Source organism: Mus caroli, unplaced genomic scaffold, assembly GCF_978045245.1.
Source record: "Mus caroli unplaced genomic scaffold, Mus_caroli_1 scaffold_9, whole genome shotgun sequence".
Classification (NCBI taxonomy): domain Eukaryota; kingdom Metazoa; phylum Chordata; class Mammalia; order Rodentia; family Muridae; genus Mus; species Mus caroli.
In genome coordinates this window covers 116210514-116234310 of record NW_028227264.1, presented here as the reverse complement: position 1 = coordinate 116234310, position 23797 = coordinate 116210514, and the positions used below count along the sequence as shown (strand labels likewise).

The 23797-nt window shown below is 38.2% G+C and overlaps 1 protein-coding gene across 10 annotated transcripts in view; it reads left to right on the top strand.

Annotated features, from left to right (window-relative positions):
• The window catches only part of Cnot2 (CCR4-NOT transcription complex subunit 2), a 94119-nt gene that overhangs the window by 36017 nt on the left and 34305 nt on the right, over nt 1-23797 (top strand). For 5 of the 10 annotated variants that reach the window (XM_085843181.1, XM_021174169.3, XM_021174170.3 and 2 more), the window contains exon 3: nt 17049-17171. The exons of 2 other annotated variants lie outside the window; for them this stretch is intronic. In XM_085843181.1, the coding sequence (XP_085699307.1) occupies nt 17049-17171 (123 nt within the window). Of the gene's footprint in view, nt 1-8265; nt 8489-17048; nt 17172-23797 lie in introns of all 10 variants that reach the window. 3 more of the 10 variants (XM_085843179.1, XM_029482809.2, XM_085843180.1) reach the window with 2 other exon arrangements.

The following is a 23797-nucleotide window of genomic DNA, read 5'->3' as shown; positions in this document are numbered from 1 at the left end:
TCAGTATGAAAAGTCTGTATGCAGGCCACAGCATCTTAGGGTAGTTGATGTTTCAGAGTCATAGTTGTAGTAGTTAGCTTGGGACCTCCTTTGGGTACTTGTAATGTGTTTAGAAACACAAACATTTGTGCATCTTTGAATATGTCAGATATTGATAAATAGTGAATATCAGAAAACACTTAGAAAAGCGAGTACTTCCCAGTCCATCTGTGCTGGAGTATTATTATTCTCTAGAATAATAGAGGTAGTGACTTTAGTCCTTGTTGCTGTTTGGTGTAGAATGAAGGTAAGTAAGAGTGAGTAGATGAAAAATTGAATCACATACACACAAGATTTAATCTAGTGAACTATTTCATAATATTCTCTTCTTAGCTCTTGAACATCTTGTTAACAATGGGACCTAAGTATTGTCCCTGGTCAGAGACACAAAGCAGTTGAGTGGGATAAAATTCAAAATGATGACTTTATGCTTGGTTTCTTTGCATGTATTAGAGCTGCTAATGGAGGGGTGCAGAACAATAAGTAATGCCAGCAGTGTAAGGCAGCTTGCTGTTCCTGCCACAGCCACTGTTTCCCTATCAGAAGCCACTTGGAATTTATAACCTAGATTGTAAAGTAAAGCTTGGTAGGTTTTTGGCCGCCTGACCCACTTTCCCTGTTTCCCTGGCTTACTAACATCAGGCTCAGTGACTTCCCAAGTTGGCTCGCTGCTACATTATGCTGGCCTTCCTTTGTGTTCATGCAAATGCAGTTTTCCTTCTGAAATCATAAAATGACTGCAAGGTTGATTTCTTAAATTTTTTTTTTTTAAAGATTTATTTATTTATTATATGTAAGTACACTGTAGCTGTCTTCAGACACTCCAGAAGAGGGAGTCAGATCTCATTACGGATGGTTGTGAGCCACCTTGTGGTTGCTGGGATTTGAACTCCTAACCTTCGGAAGAGCAGTCGGGTGCTCTTACCCACTGAGCCATCTCACCAGCCCCTTAAATTGATTTTATTATATTTGTTTAATCCTGCATGCTTGTTGCATGTGTGTACTCACATACCATAATGCATGTGTGGTGGAGGTTAGGGGACAGCTTGCCAGAGTTGATTCTTTCATTTTACCTGCTCCAGGTTGATGTACTCAGGCTGTGTGGCAAGTGTCTTTACCCACTGAACCATCTCAACTGCCCCACAACATTTGTTTTCTAGAAAACATGTTTACTTGTAATAAAATGCACGTTGTGGCCCACCCTTAGTGTCTTGGTGTATGTATGTGTGTAGGTGTGGGTGTTAAATAGGGACCAAAATATTCTGCTAAGTATGTCTGTTAGGCCAAGCATCTTACAGTGGTAGTTTAAATAGTATCAGATACCATTTTGTTTCTTAAGAAAGTATCAGGCGGCATACCTTGTATTCATTTTGTGACTGTGGCTTCCTTTTGGGAATTTAGACTCTATGCTTTGCTAAATAGCCACACCAAATCCATTAAAATGTTTATAATAAAATTGGTGTGATAGCATCTTTGGGAGCCCTAGGATGAATGCAGAGGAAAACAATCAAAACCCCTCATTTATCCATTTTTTTTTGTAGTTAAAAAAAAAGTTGACATAAAAGCAACTCAGTGTTGATCAGTTGTAGAACAGACACATAGTGTTTAGCAGATGCTCACTGGGTAGTGTGAGTAGATTGACATCAGAATAGATTTTTCTCCCCTCAGATCTGTTCCATAACTGTAAGAGATCCAGGGAAGGAAGGTTAGAGTAAATGGTGTAGCCTAGCTCTGTTACCTGCCATGAGAAGACTCTTAAGTGCCCCTCACCTTAAAGACTGGTATCAGAATAGTGCAGAATGTGGACAGCAGCTTGGGAAGACAGGCTCTCAGAAAACTGGAGAGAGAACAGAGCCAGCAGCGTCTCAGAAGACAAGCTGTGCATTTTTTCAAACATTGAATAAAAATAATAAAAGAGACTTTATGAAGCTAGGGAAGTTATCTGATAAATCAATACTCCAAATTCTTGAATAGTCAGTTCCTAAGAGATCCTTTAGGAGTACGTTTGTGAGTTCACCAGTTTTGAGTTCATCTACATGATTAGTATTTGTTGGGCATTAACTGTCACAATCCATTGAGCTAGTATTTGAGACACATTTCCCTATATTGAGAATAGACATAGTTTCACACAGTCTTCTAAAGATCTTAAATTCTCCCTTTCATGTTTAACTTTAAATCTGTCTGAAACTGACTGAGTTAGGAATCCAGTATCTTCTCCCCCAGTCAGCTCCGCTGTAACCAACCACTGCCTGCCTTCTGTCTGTCAGAAGCGATGTTGTTTGTGGTTACTCTGATAAGCTTGTGCATGCCTGTAAATGATGTTCTGTTTTCAAGTTGTCATATTTATGTTTGGTATTTATGCCATTAACCGTGGTCTCAGTCTTAACTTTGATAATTCACTCTGTGGCACATTTTGAATATTTTAAAAGACTCTTCCAACTTAAAAAAAAATCCAAGTTAATGAGTGGAATTGGTCTGACTCTGAGTTGGAGAGAATGATCCTTTCACAATTTTCTTCCTATCTGGAATTCTTTATTTTTCTCAGATTCTTACTTTTTAAACAAAACTTTAAATTCACTCATATTTATACTTAAATACTTTGATTTGTGGTTGTAAATGGTATAGCAAAAGAGTTTATTGTATAGATATTACTATTAATCGAATAGCTAATTTTTTAAAATTAGGTTTTATATCCATCACTGTTGCAAAACTTTTATTCTTAAAATTTATCAGTAGTTTTGTGTTTTCATAGAAGAGCCATCTGGAAATGATGGTTTCATTTTGTGACTAGCGTTTCTGATAAATCGTTGAGAAGAGATTGTTGGGAAGTAACCTTCCTCCTGTTTGTTACTTACCTTAAGGGGAGCTTTAGGTGGTCACCATTTTGAGGGTGCTGGTGTGGTGTTTTATATAGACATATATTGATGTGGCAGAGAATTGTTGCAAGGGTATTTCATTGGTTTCCCTGCTTCCTGCCCACTTGGACAGTTATTGATCATAAGTTGTCTTTGTTGTTTGTGAGACAACTTATCACTATCTAGCCCTGTTGGCCTCGGATAAGCATCAGGCTTCCCTTGTTACCTTCCTTTGAGTTTTCCTGCGATCCCTGTGTTGCTAGGACGTATAGTTAGTATGATGACAGTTACTGGTTTATAAGTTCAAAATGTTTTGGGGTTCTCTATTTTTCTATTTCCCTTCCATGTTCAGCAGTCCATTAATTTTGGAAATGTTAATTTTTACTGTTTTGCTCATGTATTCTGATCTGAGAATGCTACTGACACGAGGTTGAAACCCTAAGTAAGTAGTGGAGTGTGGTCGGGTGTTGTTAGAGCTCAGTGTCTGCTGGGCTGACATACATACACACATGCTTGTTGTCTGGTGCTGACTACAAGCTCACTTTTAAGTAACTACCGTGCCCTTGCATCTCTGTTACACACTTTCATTATTTATTGCTTGAGGGGGGGAATTTTGGGTTTTCGCTTTTCGATATCCATAATTTAATACTTTAACTTCTTTCCTTTTCCTCCATTTTCTTTTTTTTTTTTTTTAAAGATTTGTTTATTTGTTTATTTATTTATTTATTTACCTATATGTAAGTACACTGTAGCTATCCTCCAGAAGAGGGCATCAGATTTCGTTACGGATGGTTGTGAGCCACCATGTGGTTGCTGGAATTTGAACTCGGGACCTTCAGAAGAGCAGTCGGTGCTCTTAACCACTGAAGCCATCTCGCCAGCCCCTTTCCTCCATTTTCTACCTTGTCTATTCTTTTTCCTTTTCTATTTTTTCTCCCCTTTTTCTTTCTCTTTACCCTCCTCATGTTTTGTTTGGGGTATCCTTTTCTTATTTAGATGCATTTCTGGTGGTGATGAATTATGTTAGGGTTCATCCTGTGTGTGAAAATTTATTTTACTCTCATTTTAAAAATATTTTTGCTCAGTAAGAAATTGAAAATTGGTAGTTTCTCTTTTAGCATCTTAGAAATAGGATGCCAGCCAGGCATGGCGGGCGGCACAGACCTGTAATTCCAGTGCTTGGCACTGAACCAGGTAGATGGAGAGTGTTAGGTATGCCTGTGCTGTAAGACCTGATCAATTCGCCAACCAAACAACATTTAAAAATGCCACTCCACTATCTTCTGACTTATTTCTAGTGAAAAAAAAAGTTGTTGGTGTATATCTTTCTCTCTTTGGATACTATTAAGGATTAAGGACATTTTTTGTTTTATTATATTTAATGTATGGTTTTGGTTCTGACATAATTCATGACTCCAGTGCTTGGAATGTTTTTGTGTGTTTCTTTGGGTTTTGTTTGTTTGTTTGTTCATTTTGGTCCTCCCTCAAATGTTCTTTATACTCTGTTCTGTGGAACTCAATTACTTACATGCAGAGTTGACCTGAAAGCCTCCCTCCATTTCCCAACTTAGGACTCTTTTCCCTTGCCTTTTTTCGAGACAAGGTTTCTCTGTATAGCCCTGGCTGTCCTGGAACTCACTTTGTAGATCAGGCTGGCCTCGAACTCAGAAATCCACCTGCCTCTGCCTCTGCCTCCTGAGTGCTGGGATTAAAGGCATGCGCCACCACGTCCGACTTTGCCTGTTTTCTTAAGTGAGTCTTTGAGCACTGCGTCTTCATGCTCTGACTTAGCATGCTGGTTGGTCTTCTGTTGTCACTGTCCACTAATTCTGCCGTCTGTCTCATTGGAGTCAGTAGAACATTTGTGTTGATTTTTGGAGATTTTCCTGCATGTTCTCCACTCTGACTGACTGCACTGCTGCTTGGCATAGTTGTGCCCCCACCCCTGACCCCTCTATAGCTTTGTTTTGTTGTCTTACATAGTTTTTAGTATTTGTGTTAAAATCCTTGAGGTTTACTGGGGGTGGAGTTATTACTTAGGAACATTGGGTCCTTGTGAGACCCTTCTCTTATCTCTGTCTCTACCTTTCTAAAAACCATTAAAGAGAAACAATAGATTTTACGTAGGGCTGGTTTTCTTCAACTACAAAGCTAGTATTTTTCCTTGAGTTAGTGTTTCCTGCTCTGGCTTCTGGGAACATAAGTGATATTTACTCCAGTGCCAGGTAGCCTTAGGATCGCTTTCTCTTTCACGGTGTTCTCTCCCTACCTTTTATGGCTTGTTTCCATGCTTGCTGATCTTGACTGCATTGAAGACTTATGGGAACCGTCTCCAGTTTTCCTGAGCTGTTTCTTTGTGCAACTCATCCTGTTTAGCTCTTTAGCCTGCTTACTTTGATGGCTTAGACTACCATGACTGAGCTCTAATTTTCTGATTTAGGAACTCTACCCACCAGGCTCCCTCCTCATTATAGCCTGAAAGCTCATTGAGTCAGCTAGAAAGGTCAGTTGTTGCCCCATGCCTGAGAACTATTGCTAGAATATTTTCTCTATTTTTTTTTAAGGCGAGAGACAGGCCTTGACCTACCAATATTCTTGCCTCTGTATTTTATCCATTTTTAAACTGTTTGTGAGAAGAAATTTTTCCTTTCAGTCCATCCTGGCTGGACTGGAAGTTTGAAAATTTCATTCTTTGACATGACAAATTCGTTGAGAAGCTAAATGAATCATTCTGAATAGTAGGAATAAGATTTTGTGTTAATGCTTTTGACTCAGATGCTTTCTGTTGTAAAAGGCAATATATAATATGCAATTCAAAATTGTCACACCAGATCTGAACACTTAAAAATACCGTTTGGAAAGAAACATACTACAGATTGACAAATAAAATCCAAGTTGTCATGTCCTGATCTGTTTAACCTAAAGCAAGAAACCAGACCATTTTCTTTGAATTTTCCCATTCCATATACTCTAGTATATAATAGGCTCATAAACAGTTGTCATTTGCTCTCCTGGCTGAAGTGAACAGCGTTTCTTAATTTTTAATTGATTTAGTCTTGCATATAGTACATTGGGACCACAGTTTCTTTTCCTTCCTGAAGTTATACTTTTTAATAAAAATCAGATTTTTTTTCCAGGAAAAACTATAAAGGCCATATTTCAGACAAGAAGTGCTAAGGTGCATGTGGGGTTTTCAATCTTTCCTGTCCGACGACAGTCCTGTGCTAATGCTTTAAAGGTGTGGTAGGTAGGTAGAGTAAGTGTGCCAGGCCTCTCATCTCCGCTGCTGTCCTGTGGGCTGGCTGTGTGCAGTCGTCTACAATGTTGAGACTTAAGAGTGAGAGCCTCTAAAGATACTTGGCTTACTTTACAAACGTACTCACTTTAACAAATGTAGCCGAGACGGGTGGTTAGTAGCAGGGGCGCAGCATGCATGGGTGGATGCCATCCTTAGTGGGAAGTCCTCTGAACACCATTGCTTGTCACCATGATGATGTTATCCTGTATGCCTTAAACGCTTTGAAATTCTAACTTAAAGGTAAAAGCTATGAGAGAAAACCTATGTGAGATTGTCTCTTTTCCCGTTTGTCTCAAATAAAATTGCAGTTTACTCTTTAATTACACCTCAAGGTTTGTTTGCTTTCAGTACAAAGCAGCATCATATACAAGTGATATGCAGACACTATATATATATATATATATATATATATATATATATATATATATATATTTAATGCTGAAGTAGTAGTTAACAGTAGAGAAAGCTGGTTGATGGACCAACTTAACCAAGGTCAAGGCTAATACCACCTGGAATAAATGTTAGCATCATACATTAGCATATTGGAAACACAAGAAGGGCATAACACTTTTGTGATGATGAAGCATTCAAATGCATATTTCAGTCAAAATCAGGAGACATTTTCCAGTATATATGACATGGCATTGGTATTATGAAAGACATAAGGACTAGGTAACACAAAATAACAGCAACAAAACCCAAGTAAAACTTAATGAAAGTAGACAAGTGGTTGAACAACTGAAGTAGGTGAAGCTGGGTCTGTTTGTGGGGGGTCTCCTAAGTGTCACATCTTTACACTGGGATGTCCCTGTGTGTGAGCAGCCAAAGGAGAGCAGTGTAGCAGGGGCACAGGAGGAGGGGAGGAGCAGCAAAGGGCAGGCAGGCCACAGGCCAGGGGCCCGCCTGCCCGTCAGTGCTGCTGCAGCAGTCGCTTGAAACTGTCTCTACTGCCTCGTATTTGTAGGGTCCTCTGTTCTGTTGAGAGAATGCTGAAGTGTGGTATGCATCGTCTAGAACTTGACATTGCAGATGCTGAATAATCATTTGCTAAAAGAATTTATGTGGCCAAATATTTAGATTAATTTTAAACCATCTTCCCTGATTGAATGAATACTCCACATTTTTAACTGCACTATACCTAATCCAGGATTCTGATGCAGCCATCTATCTATCTATCTATCTATCTATCTATCTATCTATCTATCTATCTATCTAAATACAAGAATTTTAGAATAACATGATCTTCAGTGATAGCCATATTAGCATTTTGAATTTGAAGTAGCATGCATTTATCTCTAAATCATTTAGCTTCTATATTATTAAACAAGTATACACTTGTGAGTGACAATGTAAATTTTTACTAGGATGGGGTATAGTTCAGTGATAAAGCACTTGCCTAGCGTGTGCTGGGTTCAGTCTCTAGCACTCATTCCCCCAAGTGAGTAGATTTTTTATTTAAAAATCTCATCTTCTGTCATCAGATTGCTTTAAAATGCTGGTGTCAATTTACAGTGACTTTCCTACAGCCTCTGCAGTGCTGGGGCTACAGGTGTGCACCACCTCGCCCACCTTAATACTTAACATTTTATTATTTGATTAAAGTGACTCTCTGGTGGACAGGTCCTTATTTGTTTCTTTATCAACATGGAAACACTTGAGGAATTAATTTCTTCCCAAAGAATTTAATTAAACCAAAAGGTCTCTCATTTTTAAGAGTTCACTGGTTCTGTCTGTATAATCCAACTTTCATTCTGTTGACTGATGGTGCTAACGTGACGAGAGCACAGAGTTAATGTTGAGTACTCGAGAACAAGAGTATGTAAGGAGTGGCTAGGCAGCATACTTGAACATACTCTACTAGCATGATTTCATGAAGGCCAGGTAAGCGCTATCCTTGCATATTTTGGGAAAGTGTTCAGAGCTTTGCCCTTTTTAGGTTGTTTTAATAAGTATTTTGAAGCAGTCTGAAAGATAATTCTGGGGTTGGGAATATGAAGAGATAAACGGAGTCATAATGTTGATACTGGACATTCAGATCTTTATAGCATGATTTCCTTATTTTTCAAAGAGCAGAAGAATCCCATCGTTTATCATGTTCTGGTTGGACTCCTTTCTTATCGTTTGCTGGAGTTTGAACTTCAGAGCTATGGTGTCAACCCTGCTGTAATATCTCAGGGGAGCTCCTAGTGTGGGGCTGGTGCCATGGCTCACCCTCCAACCTTTCCTTCTTCACTTCAGCCTCCAGCTCTGAGCTTTCCCATCCCCAGAGTAGCAAATGTTGAAAGAAGTTGCACAGGTAAGTAGATGCGGGAAAGCTGGGCTCAACAGTGCTCTCTTATTCATTGGTATTTTGAGGGTGGGTGGGGCCATCTTACCAGTGAGTCATTTTGTTTAGAAATGGGTTGTTTTTTTTTTTTTTGTCTTTTCTTCATAAAGCTATCATGTAAATTATTAGATAAAAATCTAATGTTCAGAAAGGAAGCTAAGAAAACAGGAAAGACAAATTCACAGACCACTAGTTTGTCCTACAAGTCTGATGCCTCAAGTGTGTGCTGTCTTTCCTGGGTCGTTAACCAGGTAGCTGTGGTTTGACTCCCCACAAGAGAAATTCCAAACATGCTTTCTTTGCAATCGTGAAAGGAGGCCTGGGGCATTCTGCCATTCAGGGTTTGAAACATTAACAAAATAAGTAGGGTGCAGTGCAGTTACGGCATGGCATCTACACACAGGCCAGCAAATGCTTTTCCCTGTATTCATATTTGTTCCCTGTAAGTCCTAGCTTGTGATGTGCAGATCCTTGAGCACACAGACATTTGAAATTAAACCCAGGAAAACAAATTCTTCCGCAGACCTAGGGGAGTTGAAGTATTTTTTTGGTGTTTAGTAATCTTTAAATTACTAACTTTCTCAATGGTTTATCTGTGTTAAGTTCTAAAGTTTTACTTTTTCTGAGAGCCATGTAGGAACACATATCCCTGAGCAAAGCATTAGATTAGTCTCCTCATTCCTTTTAAGAAATGCCTTAACATTCTTGAAACAGAACATCTTTTTGTTGAGTAGAGGGTTTGTCTTGTATTCTAAACGCAGAAGCTTTTCTGCTGTAAACTTGTTCTCTCGTTTATATTTTATAGTTTTAAACTCTGTGTTTAAGATGGAAGTACTGGCTGTCCTAGGAGGTTTCAAATCAGCTTCTTAAGTTAAGAGAGGATTCTTTACGGGGTAGATGGACCACGCCTTTTCTCCCATAGATTAACATTATTATATGATGTAGAGCTTTGGTCATATAACGTATATTTTTCTTTCCAAGTGTTTTATGATTTGGATTTGAACCTGTATAAGACTTATTGATAAGTAAAAATTGAAGAACATGTGAAAAAAGAAACACAAGATGAATTTATTCACTTTGAATCATGACCAAATTTTCAGAGGAGGCATTTTGGTTAATGCTTTCTGGAGCACATGCACTTCTCTGGCATAGCTGGTTGGAAATGCCATCCAGAAAGCGCTGCAGGCCCCAAACGCCAAGTCTCACATGCAGAAGATTGTTTCTTTTCACCTTTGCGTTCAGACCTTGGACACTTTCCATTCGTATTATTTATTCAAAAATATACAGACTCTTTCTCAAACCCTTGGAAAGGACTATTAAGACCCCTGTTCTCCAGAACGATGAAGCACGGGTGTTTGCATCCATCCTGTCTCCTGTGGTTCTTCCCTGCCTGCTTCAGCACTTACTTGCCCACTGTGACTCACTGAACGCTTTATATTTACTAAAACAGTGACATTGTTGGCTTTGATTTCTAGGCTATTAATTTGCATCAGAAATTAGAACTGATTTTTGGCTGAAATTTGGGAGGGGTTTCTCAGAAATTAGTAGAACTATTTATAATAATTGAGAATCAACATAGCTGGTTGAAAATCTCAGTTATGTTGCTAAGTAAAAAAATCTCTTAGATTACAATATTGCAACTGTATAATATTGCACATAGTTTTAATGACTGGAATTTAGGCACCCCTGCAGTAAGATTTAACCTGACAGACTCCTCATGGATAGTTCCCAATGCTAATTAATACTTCTTGGTAAAGTTGGATAAGTTTGTTGTTGTTTGTATACCTTTTCCCTACTTGGTAGACAGGAGACAACCTGTGTGTTTGTGGAGAGTATTGAACTGACCAAGAAGGTTCAATTCTGTATTAGCAATTAAAGTAACTTGCCAACACACCCCATAAATGCTAAGAAAGGGGCAGGTTTGCCATTCTCTCCACACCCTGAGCACTCCCAGTGCAAATTCCATAGTAGGAGGAACACAAGGGTGCCCCTGGAAACTGTGGCGCATGCTAGTGCAGATGTGGGCTCCGCCTGGCTGTGCTGTTTGTTTGGGAGTTTCTGGTCTTTGCTGGGTTTTTGTCTGTTTTGAGACAAAGCCTTTCTTTGTTAGTTAGGCATGCCAAAAACTCAAAGGCTGGTGCTGCAGAAACATCCACAGAGCAGGCCCAGCTGCCTCTTGTACTGTTAGAGGATGGGTGATTTTACGACAGCAAAAGGAAGCCATAGGAGATTGATTGCCTCCACTTTCTCGATCTGTCTTACCTATTGATCATCAGGGTTTGGATTATTAGCTTCATAATGAAATTTAGTGTTTGCTTACAGTCCTCTTAATTTCTTGAAAGATTATATTCAATTCACTCTAGAAAGTAATATATTAGTTTATTTGAAATGAAGAAAATTGGTATATGTTAATTTTTTGTATTCATTTCTACTTGAAGTTCTCCTTGGGTAATACTTTTCTCACATTTTTTTCCTTCACACCCTCTCCCTATCCCCTCCCTCATCCTCCTCTGGTCCCACAGTGCTGAGAATCAGCCTACAACCCAGCAACAGCCTTAGCTCAGTAGTTGTTTGAGGATTTTTGGTCAAATTCAGGCCTCCTTTCTCTGCTTCCTGAAGTCTATGCCCAGCAACAGTTACTTCAAATTAATGCACTGCTGCTTGTTCAATTATTTTTATGCTAAAATTAATGTGAACTTCTTTAAAATAGATGTGATTGGTGTTGTATAGATTGTTGTCTCTGGTGTATAATCAGCCCATGGTTTTGCACAGTGGTCTCTGTAGTACCGTGTGACCATAGCTGCCTTGCTTTCTTTGTTGCTCATCACAAAGGAAGGACCTTCTTTTTTGTTGATAATTATGTTGACCCTTAACACCCTTAATATTTTATGAAGAAAACACACTATAAAGGATAAGTTGTATTTATGTTTGATTGTGGGTCGACTATGGTGCCTAAAGGGGAAATGCTTAATAGATTAGGATCAAAGCCTGCCTGTGTAGTTATCAAATGCATACATAGTCTAGAGCAGGTTACTTAACTTCCAGTCCTGAGTTTTTCTTGATGAAAAATATGGGATGCTAACTGTTTGCTAGCTTTTCATTGTAATGATGGTACGAATAAGCTTTGCTTGTTTGCAACAGGTCTTCACTGTGTAGCCTCAGCTGTACACGAACTTGCCATATAAACCAACCAGGCTGCTCAGACTTAGAGCTCCAACTGCCTCTGCCTCTAAAATGCTAGGGGTTAGATATGAGCACCAGCTGGCTTTTCCTGAATCAGAGCTGAGAAAAGAGTCATTTTACAATTAGGGTTATGATAGATAACATGCTTTCTTTTTACTGATTAAGAAGAGCAGACCTTGTAATTTAGCATTAAAATTTCAAAGAAGAGTGAGTGAACAGTGAGCAAGAACACTTGAGAGACAGCCACGTGTACAGAGGCTGGGGTAGAAAGGAATTTGAGAAGGTTTGCCCATAGTGTAATGGTGGAAGGAAGGCTTTTTTGAAGAGAGGTCAGAGAGATTGATTACAGAGCTTATTTATTTGTTGAAGAAATTTGATCAGATTCATGAACATAAATTTTCATTTAAATTGCTTAGATGGAGGAAAGTAGATTTAAGGAGAATGAAGAACAAATAGATAAATACCTGTTTGGATGCTGTTGGAGTACCTTGTGCTAGTAGACTACAGCAGAGAGAAAACTGTTGATGTTGTAGATGCTTAGAGTAAGTGTTTGGAGTTTGAGTAGTGTAGACTAGTTGCTGAGATCACACAGGCAGGAGAAATTCGTGCTGTCGTTGCCCCGTTGACCTAGCACTGGAGGGCCTGCTTTTCTCACCCAGCACTTTCCTCAGAACCTGTTGTACTTGCCATAGAGAAAGGGTTTTGTTTGGCTTGGAATTTGTAGGGTTTTTTTTTTTGGGGGGGGGGCTGTTTTTGAGTCAAGCTTCATGTATCCAAAGCTGGTCTAGATGAATCCCAGAACTTCCTGCTTCTGTCTCCCAAGGCTTGGAATTCTGTGTGCTGCAATACCTGCATGAACTGAAAGCTGCATTTTCCAGGTTTCTCTCCTTGCTGAGCTCTTTCCTAGGTGTTTTGTCTCTGAATCTGCTCTTCTCCCACTTTACTTTAATTGGTTAAGGGTTTGTTCAGGCATTGCACTCATTCACGTTTTCTTAGACAGGTTTATGACCTTGTATTTGAATTTCCAAGTTCATTCACAAATAATGTCAAACCAGATTGTCAGCTTGTTCAAGACTACAGCTTTTATTCAAGCTTTGTCATTCATCAAGTAGGGTTTTTCAGAATGCATGTAGTTTCTTGAACATTAAGATATAAGTAGGAAGAAAAAAAAGCAGTCAGTTAGAAAAGCCCTGGTACCATAAAAGCAAGATATGCTGGTTGTGAAGAGAAAATGGAAGATCATGAGTTGTTGCATCGGTTTTAAATTTGTCTCCATTGATGAAGTTATACTTTGGGAATACAAATGCTAGAACCTTCAGTTAAGATTTGAGAAAGCTTTTGAAATCATTCTGTATTTGTTACCAGGAAAGAATCCCTTAGTCATGAAATGATTTTTTTCTCAGGGATCAATTACACCCAGTCCAGCATTTGCTAGTATTTTGGATCTCAGGGAAGATTGGTCCCTAGAGATCTTGATGGAAGGCATGCTGTTTGCTAAGTATTGTTTTTCTTTGGATATAGCTACACCTAGGCCATCCTACTTTTTCTATTTCCAGCTCTTGCTTCAGGTTCTGTATAAAGCCACATGTGTATTTTCAAGTTAAATTTACAAAGTAAGCCGGGTGGTGGTGGCTCACGCCTTTAATCCCAGTACTTGGGAGGCAGAGGCAGGCAGATCTCTTGAGTTCGAGGACAGCCAGGGCTACACAGAGAAACCCTGTCTCGAAAAACAACAACAAAAAACAAACAAACAAAAAATTTAGTATTATAGTATTATTTTCCCGACTATTTAAAAACCTTAGAGCCTTGCCACCACTCCATCATAGTCTTCCTTAGACAATGTCGTCTCTGAAATTGTTGGTTAGATTATCTAAACTTGAAGAGTTTTGAAAAATTTTTTGTAATTATTCAGACTTACTGAGGCTGGCTTTAAGTCAGTGCACATAAAATACTAAGAATACCACAGGAAGGGATTTGAGAGATGGCTCAGAGGTTAAGAGCACTGACTGCTCATGCAGAAGTCCCAAGTTCAATTCCCATCAACCACATGGTGACTCACAAACATTTATAATGGGATCTGATGCCCTCTTCTGGTATGTCTGAAGACAGCTACACTCTACTCTTATAAATAAAATAAATCTTTTAAAAAAAAAAAAGACTATCCTAGAAATCAGAATTGGGTACTGTGCCCTCCTAAGTAATAGCATAGCACAGTTGGACATCCACGCCAGCTTAGCGCCTCCATTCTGCCCCAGCATAGTTCTCTGTACTTTCTGAGACAAAAGAATTCTTTTTGAAGAATGAGCTTGGTAGAGAAAATTTAGAATAAGCTAACCTATCTATGTGCTTTTAAAAATATATAACTTATTAAGTCAAAGGAATGATGAAAATGTTTTGATTCAATGTTTCCCATATGAGGAATATTACATTTTGGTATATAACATCATTCCTAGGGGAATGTTTGTGCATTTTATAATCTGGTCTGAGATTCAAGAAGTCAGTCCTTGTTTCTGATATAAAGAGGAAATGTTACTTAAACTATTTTTTTAAAAAAATATTTACAAAATTTACTTTTCATTTATACAGTATAGTGAGGTGTTTCATTAGAACATTGACACACACCTTTTCATGGACAGAATGTGGTTTCCAGATTCCCCTTATTCTTTGCAGAAACAAATAATTTTCTTTTTAATGCTACACGTATCCACTTATCCTCATCTTCTTCAGAGTATTCGGTCATCTTTTATCCAGTCATCTCTCACCACCTCTGCCTCCTTTGTAGCCTTAACCATCGTCCTGTATCACCGCTTTCCTAACTCCTCCTCCCCTTCCATCCTCACACAGTCCGTTTTCACACACAACTCAGGATCAGTTATAAACACGGTAAGTTATGTCACTCTTCTGAGCCTCTCCAGATACCAGAGCTCTTGCTTTTTCCATCTCACATAGATAAAATAGAAAGTCTGCAGGCTTACAGCGTTCTATTTGCTATATAGTGGCCCTTACTGGTGCAGTACTTAAATTCTACACACAGTATGGAATGTAGCCTATAATACACCAGTCATACCCTGGAGGGATTTGTCTCTGTATTGAGGGCTCTTTCTATAAGCATTGCCCTATGGCTTTTTATTTTCCCTCCTTTTTTTTCTTTCCATTTTTACTATGCTTACTCATTGTAAAACATTTTGCTATCCTGGTCCCTTATGTGTAGAATGAAGGCCCACCCGTTCTTTAAAATAAATCTGGCTTTAAGAAAAATAATACCCCCTCCCCTTTCTATTTTGCCATGGATGAGAAGTATGTCATCCCTGTGCCTAACTCTCGTCAGGGTTCAACGGTGGCTCTTGTTAGTTTGCTCTTATTGAAGTCCTGTCAGTGATGGGTCTTCTCAGTGACATGTGCTTTTCCCTTCTCTTCTCCCTCTCGCCCCACTTGTCTCCCTTTATACCTGACCCCTGTACTCAGTTGAGAAAAGGCAGAATTGGTAGGGAATATGCATTCCTACCTTTTATGGGAGACATTTTATTTTCATGGTATTAGGGTGATTTATTCTAGTTTTGGAATTTTAGGAATTCCAGGAATTTTTGGAATTTAGAACTGGCCTTAATGATAATATGTAAAACATTTCAAAGAAAAGCTTTGATTATTTTTAATTCATTCATGAGTGTAAATTTAATGGAAGATGCCTGGATATTGAACTATGTATGTTACATGCTTTTTTCCTTGTTTATTCTTTCTTAGAAGTAGAGCTCATTAGCAAAGGTCCTATAAAGAAAATTTTAAGTATATTTGTAATGTTTGCAAAGCAAATTAACATAGCATATGTACTGAATCTAAATTTTTTGTAACTGTTTATTTTCTGAAATTAAACCCAGGAAAGGATGTTTTTGCCTCCGTATAAGAAAAAGCACTTAGAAGTCTTATTTAGGGTTTCACTGCTGTAAACAGACACCATGATCAAGGCAAGTCTTTAAGGACAGCATTTAATTGGGGCTGGCTTGCAGGTTCAGAGAGTCAGTCCATTATCATCAAGGTGGGAACATGGCAGCATCCAGACAGGCACGGTGCAGGAGGAACTGAGAGTTCTACATCTTCATCTGAAGGCTGCTAGCAGAATACTGACTTCCAGGCAGCTAGGACAAGGGTATTAAAGCCCATGCCCACAGTGACACACCTACTCCAAAGCCACACCTAATAGTGCCACTCCCTCGGGCAAGCATAGTCAAACCATCACAAGCATGTATGGCCCTTCTCTGAAAATATTTAGTTCTTGTTTGAAGAAAATAACCTTAGCTATAGTGAGTGACTAAGACATTAAATTTGATTTGCGTTTACTTAGAAAATATAGTTAGGGGCTGGAGAGATGGCTCAGTGGTTAAGAGCACCGACTGCTCTTCCGAAGGTCCTAAGTTCAAATCCCAGCAACCACATGGTGGCTCACAACCATCTGTAATGAGATCTGACCTCTTCTGGTGCATCTGAAGACAGCTACAGTGTATTTAGATATAATAATAAATAAATCTTAAAGCAAAAAAAGAAAATATAGTTACGTTATTCCAGTCTCTGAACTTGTGTATATGGTAGGAGTTAGACGACATCCTGACCTTAATTTCCTCATGTGGCTAGACTAAGTCACACCTTCTTGTAATCCCAGAGCTCTGAGGTGAGGAGATTGGGAATTGGAGACCAGTCTGGGCTGTATAGTGAGAGCTTAGATAGAAACAAAACAGAAACAGAAAGCCTATATAGAAACAATACTGAAACAGAAAGCTCATGTTGGCCAGCTGATAGTTTTGGAAACTTAAAAAAATTGCATAGATCTTATAGATTTTGGTATAAGCTTATAATTGTTAAAGTTTTAATAAAGACATTAGAAGAAAAAGAATAAGCAGTAAACAAAACATCATAAATTTATACCAATATGATAAGTTTATTTTGTTGTATATCTAGGTAGTTGTGACTTGACATAAATTCCATAATGCCTTCCTATGGTGGTTAAAAAAATGTTGCACCCCCGTAAGCCCTCACACTCTTCAACGGTCTAAAGTAGACATAGTATTGACACACAGTTTCATATGTGAAGACTTGGAAATTTTAAAAGAAAAAAACTGTGTTTGGAAAAATTGTATTTGGAGCTATAATTATTCAGCAATAAGTAATTTGGTTGTATGTGGGGCCGTGAAAATACACCGTATAGTCAGATTTGTCTCTTTATCTGAGTCCCATCACCCTTAGTTCATCTGTGTCAGGATCGTAGCAGTACGTACTCATTTTGTTTCTGTAGGGTAAAGTAAAGCCAGACTTCTCCAAAGTACCTACTCTTGATAAAAGTAATATTTTTGTCTAGGTGACAAACAGCATGTTTGGTGCTTCAAGAAAGAAGTTTGTAGAGGGGGTGGACAGCGACTACCATGATGAGAACATGTACTACAGCCAGTCTTCTGTGTTCCCACATCGGTCAGAGAAAGATGTAAGTTACGCTGTCTTTCCTCAGCAGCGCTGCTGTGTTCCCTGAAGGAGGAGCGTGAACTCCAGGGATTGTCTGTGTTAAGCATAGGTGTAGGTCCTGGGGACAGACAGATAAACCTTGCTTTGCCGTGGGAGACATTAGTATCCTGGGTTCTTAAGCAGTAATGATGCTGTTACAGGAAGTACTCAGGACATGGGCTGAAGACTCTAACTTTCAGGTAATCTGGGCTTTTTGTTTCATGAGAACTTTTTTTTTTATAATAAAGCAAGTGTACTTACAAAGTTAAGCGAGCACATTTGTACATCTTGGCTGTAATTCTTGCTTGCAGGTTAAGAACACCGTTCTCCACAGCTACAGAGACTACAGTCGGAAGTCTTCTGTACTGTGTAGATTATACAGTAGAGGTATGCTTTGGCAGACTAGTGGATCAATAATTTCTTCCACATGAAAGGTTATTAAGTTTATAGGCTATTTTAAAATAAATGAACTTAAGTCATTTCACTCTAGTTTATACCTTTTTGTAAAGCCAGTTATATCCTGAGCTGTGTGTGTATTTGTCCGACTGCTCTTTTCCTTTCTGTGCTTTATAAATTCGCTATTTCCTAATTTCTTTAGCAGTGTTCTCAGTTCTGTTTTAAATGTTTAAAATATGTGACAAATATCCTCTTTAAATGAACGCTAATTATTACTAATTCACTCACCGATTTTCAGAAGGGTCAACCTAACTTAACGTTAGGCACCTACCCCATTTCCTCAGGCCCAGCCTTTCTTCATTCTTGTTATTGGAAAAATTTGTTGTTTTAGAAATGAATAATCAATACCATATTTTCCCTCCAAAGTTTGTGTGCATTGGCATTGTTTATCCTTAGTGTGCCTTTTAATACCGTATGGAGTAGCGTCACCTAGTTTCATAGTGTTTCTTGACTCTCACGCTCTTTCTATGTGATGTGCGTTATATTGAAGTATTAGTTACACCTGTCTGCTTTAAGACTCGGTTCTGAGGATTAAAAAGCCAGGAGTGTAGTTTGGTGGTAGAACAAGTTCTTAGTCTGAGCAAAGCCTGTGGCTCAATTACTAGTGTTGCAAAAAGTTTGGTGTAATATTTGATAGTTTTATTGCAGAAATTATAATTTTGTGCACTTTACTGTGGATATGTAATAAAAGCAGCATTTTTCTAGAAAAGTGTAGTGGATATGCTGATGGAAGGATGTAATTAAGAACATGTGAAGATTCAAACTGAAATTCAGAATTGAGCTTATGTAGGCAATGAATAGCAAAGAAATATCTCTGAGGGCTAGAGAGATGTCTCAGCAATGAAGATCACTGGCTGCTCTTTTGAGAGGGCCCGGCTTCTATTCCTGACACTCACACGGCAACTCACAACAATCTATAACTCCTGTTTCAGGAAATCCAATGCCTTCCTTTGCTCTCCTTGGCACTTCATACCTGTGGTACATAGACACACACTCAGGCAAAACACCTATATTCATAAAAATAAATACTTAGAAAATAAAGCATGTCTGCCTTCCAGGACTACTGTGATCTTAAAATCAGAGTCAGTATATCCACTTTACCCAGAGGCTCACATATGTTAATACTATTCTAACAGTTGATTGTCACAGAAATGATAATATTTTCCTTCAGGAAATAATAGGGCTAAACTAAGAAGTAGTGTAATAGGCAGATGAAGAATGAACTCAAAAGCAATACAAAATGCTTGTGTTCTTGTGTTCTGACTTTGCCTGTAAGCAAGATTATCTCAAAACTTTTGTTTCTTTGCATGGAAAATTGTTGCTATTGCTATTACCTTTTTCTTATCACAAACAGTACAGGCTGACTGTAACTTTTAAAAGTATAAATATATAGATCAAAAGATCTCAAATCTAGTTAGGACTAATTCACTGTTAGAATTATAATTTTATACTTCAAATATTTTCATCAGAACATGTGTAATAACTTTTACTCTCATCAGCATTTGCATCCTCCATGTCTTTAAGAGTGCCAGCCCATAAGTCTTGGCATATAGACAAAAGTAGTTAATTGTTTTGATTGTAAGTTTCCTTTCTCATTGCTGTTACAGAGAGTTAACCTAAAGAAGAGAGGGTTTATTCTGACTCAACAATTGTAGGAGATGACTCTGTCATGTCAGGGAAGGTGTGGCATCAGGAGCCAGTGGTGTGAGGGTAGAGGTTGGCAGCTGATCCCAGCACATTCACAATCAGGAAGCAGAGCGTGAACAGCAGAAAGTGGCTATAAAACCTCAAGGTTCACTTGTAGAAAGGCTCCACTCTGAGGGTTCTCCGACCTTTCCAAACAGTGCCGTCAGTTGAGGACCAAGTGCTCAAACACACGAGCCTATGGCAGACAGTTCACTTTCAGTGTGTCAAAACAATGTGCATATCTTAAAGTTCTCTAAATGTAAAGTACAGTTGTAATACACACTGAGTGACGTCTTTCCCAAACGGTCAGTGACCACACGCAGTTGCTGCCTCGCTAGTGTCTGTGCCTCCCTGTGCTTCTCTTGTGTCTGTGCCTCCTTGTATTTCTCTCGTGTCTGTGCCTCCTTGTGCTTCTCTTGGTAGGATCTTGGCCTCTTTTATTGCAAGTAGTTTTTTTTGCAAATTTTCCTCTTTAGTTTATTCTTTTTATATTACATAGTTATTAATCATTTTATTAAAATGATCCTTTGATACTTCCTCTTTAAAATATCATTATGGTTAATAACAAAACATAAAAGTTGTAGATATTAAGGGAGTACCATGTGATGTTTTAATATGTCTCCATTTTGTAATGGTTAAATTAGCTTAAATCATTTCTGCAGTTTTCATTATTTTGAGGCTTTCTGTTGTTTCCATGAATGTGGACGATTGAACACGGGGCCGGGAGAGTTCTAGACAAGTCCTCTGCCACTGAGCAGCATCTCTAGCCAAGGGATTTTTGAAAAATGTTTTCTGGTTTAGATAATCCTAGGACTTCCCTGTAGCCAGTCTTATGCTAGTTTGTGGGTTCTTCCACTCGTCACCACCCTTTTCCATCCTTTCAACCTTCTAACACTGGATAAGAGAAAAAAAAAGGATAGAAAGAAAAAGGGGCTATGTCATCTTTAGAAATCCCTCCTGCTGAGTAGGGCCTCCAAGTTCCTTGGGGCTTGTTTGATCTCTGCCATCAAGGTATCTGATTTCTTCCTATTTTTCTGAATATGACTACTTACACTGTGACCAACAGTGACTAACCAAGAACAGTCAACAGCCCCCACCCCTTTTGTGGCCCTAGCATTTATATGCCCTCTGAAAAGTCCCCTGAATTCCCAATGCCACCCAGTCGCATTATCATCCCTGCTAAAGCACGAGACATGATAGATAGATAGGTAGCTGTTGTGGACAGTATTTGAAGCAGCACCATACCCCACACCTAGCATTAAAATGAAGACATATTCTTCTGTTTTTAAAAGATTTTCAGAATTCTTACTATATTTTCCTGTTTTACTTCATAACCTGATTTATAACTTATAGCTGTTAGAAATGTATCCTATTTAAGGTGTGAACAGTGAGGTGGCAGAGCCTTGTCTTTTGTGGTGCTATCCAGTTGTCTTCATACCTTTTATATTTCAGATTGTGGGCCAGAGAACTTTTTTTCTTTAAAAGCCAGGTAGTAACATGGCTCTTGTAGGCTAAGAGGCAGAATGAAGGATGCTACATAGCTATACTGTTAAAAAACAAAAACAAAACCACTCTTAGTTATGCAACCTACAAAACAAGCAGTATGCTAGATTTTGATCATAGAGAGTAATTTGCTTATCTTTGACAATATTTACTAAATGACTGAGTGAAATGGTCCCCTTTAGGATATCAATGTTTCTGATGCTCTTGGGCATGTTTTTAAAATCATACTGAGTCTGTATCTAGACTACATTAGTTTGAATTATTTTGACTCTATAGACCAATTTTAAAACTTGGATAAAGTCACCTATATTTCTTTATATGAACATGATTTATGTCACTAGTGCACATCAGTACTAATTTCAATACCAATACTGGCTTCCTTTCAGAAGGATCTTTCTTGACCAGGAGTGTAGCTCAGTAGCAGAATATATTGCTCTTTTCATTCCAGTCTTAAGGAGGGCTTGTGTGTGTGCAGGGTCAGGGGAGTCTTCCTGGTGGGATTGAATTTACGTGTTTACTTGTGGGGGTCAGAGGTCAACCCCAGTTCTTCCTGGGGAGCCATCTCCTTGTTTTCTGAGAGTCTTACTGAGACCTGGGCATACAGTTCAGGGTAAGCAGATTGGCCAGCAGTCACTATGTTCCACTACCCACCACACACTGGGACAACAGTGCCCCACCCACCATGGCTTTCTTTTCATGTGCTTGCTAGCATCTTTGTGCAGCACGTGCTTTACCACTGGACTGTCTCTGACATCAGTCAGGCTTTACCATTGATGTTTTCATGCAGTGTTGAATTGCTCTTTGCTGTTATCTATATTGTGAATTTATGTATAGTCACCTGCTTTTTGCAAAGTGTTTTTTAATTGCTTTGGTGACTGAATATGGGCTGTAGAAACCCTAATATAGTAGAGTTATATTTCAGCTGCATGATTTACAAGCAGAGTAAGCAGTTTGTATGTATGTACCTCAACTGGAACATAGGAACAGTAGAATATAACTAGCTTATGGTAGTGTAAGGATTGAGTGGATAATTATTAAACATTTAAAGAAAAATAACAAGTGTTCTTCAGGTGCTCTTAATATGATTATTAGTATTATCCCACTTGGTTCTCTGGATTTTCAGGTAATTATGTATATCCTTGCAATTAGTGGCTATTTTGTGTTATTTGTGGAAAATTTCCAGATGTAAAAATTAATGAGAACATAACAATAAATGAACATAATTTAATTTTTAATAACAATTTGTAATAGCAAAAATCTGGCTGGTGCTTGAGTGAATGTTGGTGTCAGTTCAGTCTAGCTTAATGACGCTTTTGGAGGAGGGGGTTGGAGGAAATGATACAACTTTGAATTATCTCTTTATGTAGAATTCCTTAAGCCTCTGATGTCTGCAGAAATAATTACAGTTATTTTAAATATTAATATTAGACTGTCGCTTTTAAAAGATTAAAAGTAGTTTTTTTTTTTAATTCCAAATTTTGGTGGCACACACCTTTAATCCCAGCACTGGGGAGGCAGCTAGGCTATACCTTGTCTGAAATAATTAAATTCAAATTTTTCTGCTTATTCTACTCATAGAGCACAAATATAGTATCTCCATCTGCATAACTTTAAAAGTATCTTTAACCCTTTGGTCAAATTACAAGCCGGTTCTTTTGAATGTCCTCTTTCTAGGCCTTTGATTTTTTTTTTTTTTTTTTTTTAAAAGCATGACCTGTAAGATATATGTGATTTCCAATAGAATGATGAATTTGCTATTGTAATACCACATCTGTGGTATTGTAATAGCAGTGAGTAAGAGTTTGCTGTGTACTTAATCCCATGAACCATTATGAACTCACACCTAGCCCTCAGCACATTAGCCTTTACAGATAGTAATACTTGTTTCCATGCCAGTAAGAAGAGTTAGTTACAGTCGAGAGTAAAGTAAGGATATCTCTGTGACTGTCACTCTCATGATTAGTATTAACTACATACAGGAGTTAGAATGTTTGAATCTCTGATTATTTCTTCCCTTCCCTCTCTCCTCTTCCCCCATCCCCTTCCCCTCTCTACCCTGTACTCTCACTTCTAGAACTTTCTGTGGTTTTCTCCCTTTTCACATTGGGTTTTATATTTAAATATATTCTGTGAGAAGGCTTCCCTTCTGTTTCATAACGTTAATTTACACTGTCGGCATTATTCCCACTGTCTTCTGAATTCTCTGGGTTTCTAAACTCCATAGTATTTGGATCATGGAAATGATTTAGCTGGTAAAAGTGCCAGCTGCCAGTGAGCCTGAGCACCTGAGTTTGGACCCACAAAATAGAGAGAGCTGATCCCTAACAAATTGTCCCCAGACTTCCATTTGGGTGCTATGGGGTATGTATAGCCACACATGTACACATATGTACATAAAATAAATAATAAAGATGAAATTTTAAACAACTTTACTAAGGATAAATGCATGGCATGTATCATTGCCTGAAATACCTGGTTAATATTTAATCCACTAGAATTTAAGCTTATTGGTGCAAGGATTTCTGTCTATATAGTTAGACACATGCTTTTAGAATCTATAGTAGTTAGTAAATAATACATTGCTTTCATTGAAGAAAATGGGAATAGATACTGTTGAAAATTATTGGAAGATAGAATGTTAAAAATCTTTAAAGTCATCTTATAAACTGTAATAGAGAATATGGTCTGGGTGTGTATGTCAGGGTTTTTTTGGTTTTGTTTTTTTGTTTTTGTTTGCTTGTTTGGTTTAAAAGACAGGGTCATTGTGTGCCTCAGGCTACCTTGGGACACACTATATAAGAATAACAGGATTAAAGAACAAGTAGTTTCTAGAGTTTATTAGCAATCCTATCTTCAAACAGTATTTTAAAGTTAAAGTGTAAAATGGAGAGAAAATGATAGGTCTATGAAGCATCCAGTTTCACTATCTAGAGAAAAGTATAAAATATTTAATCATCAATTAGT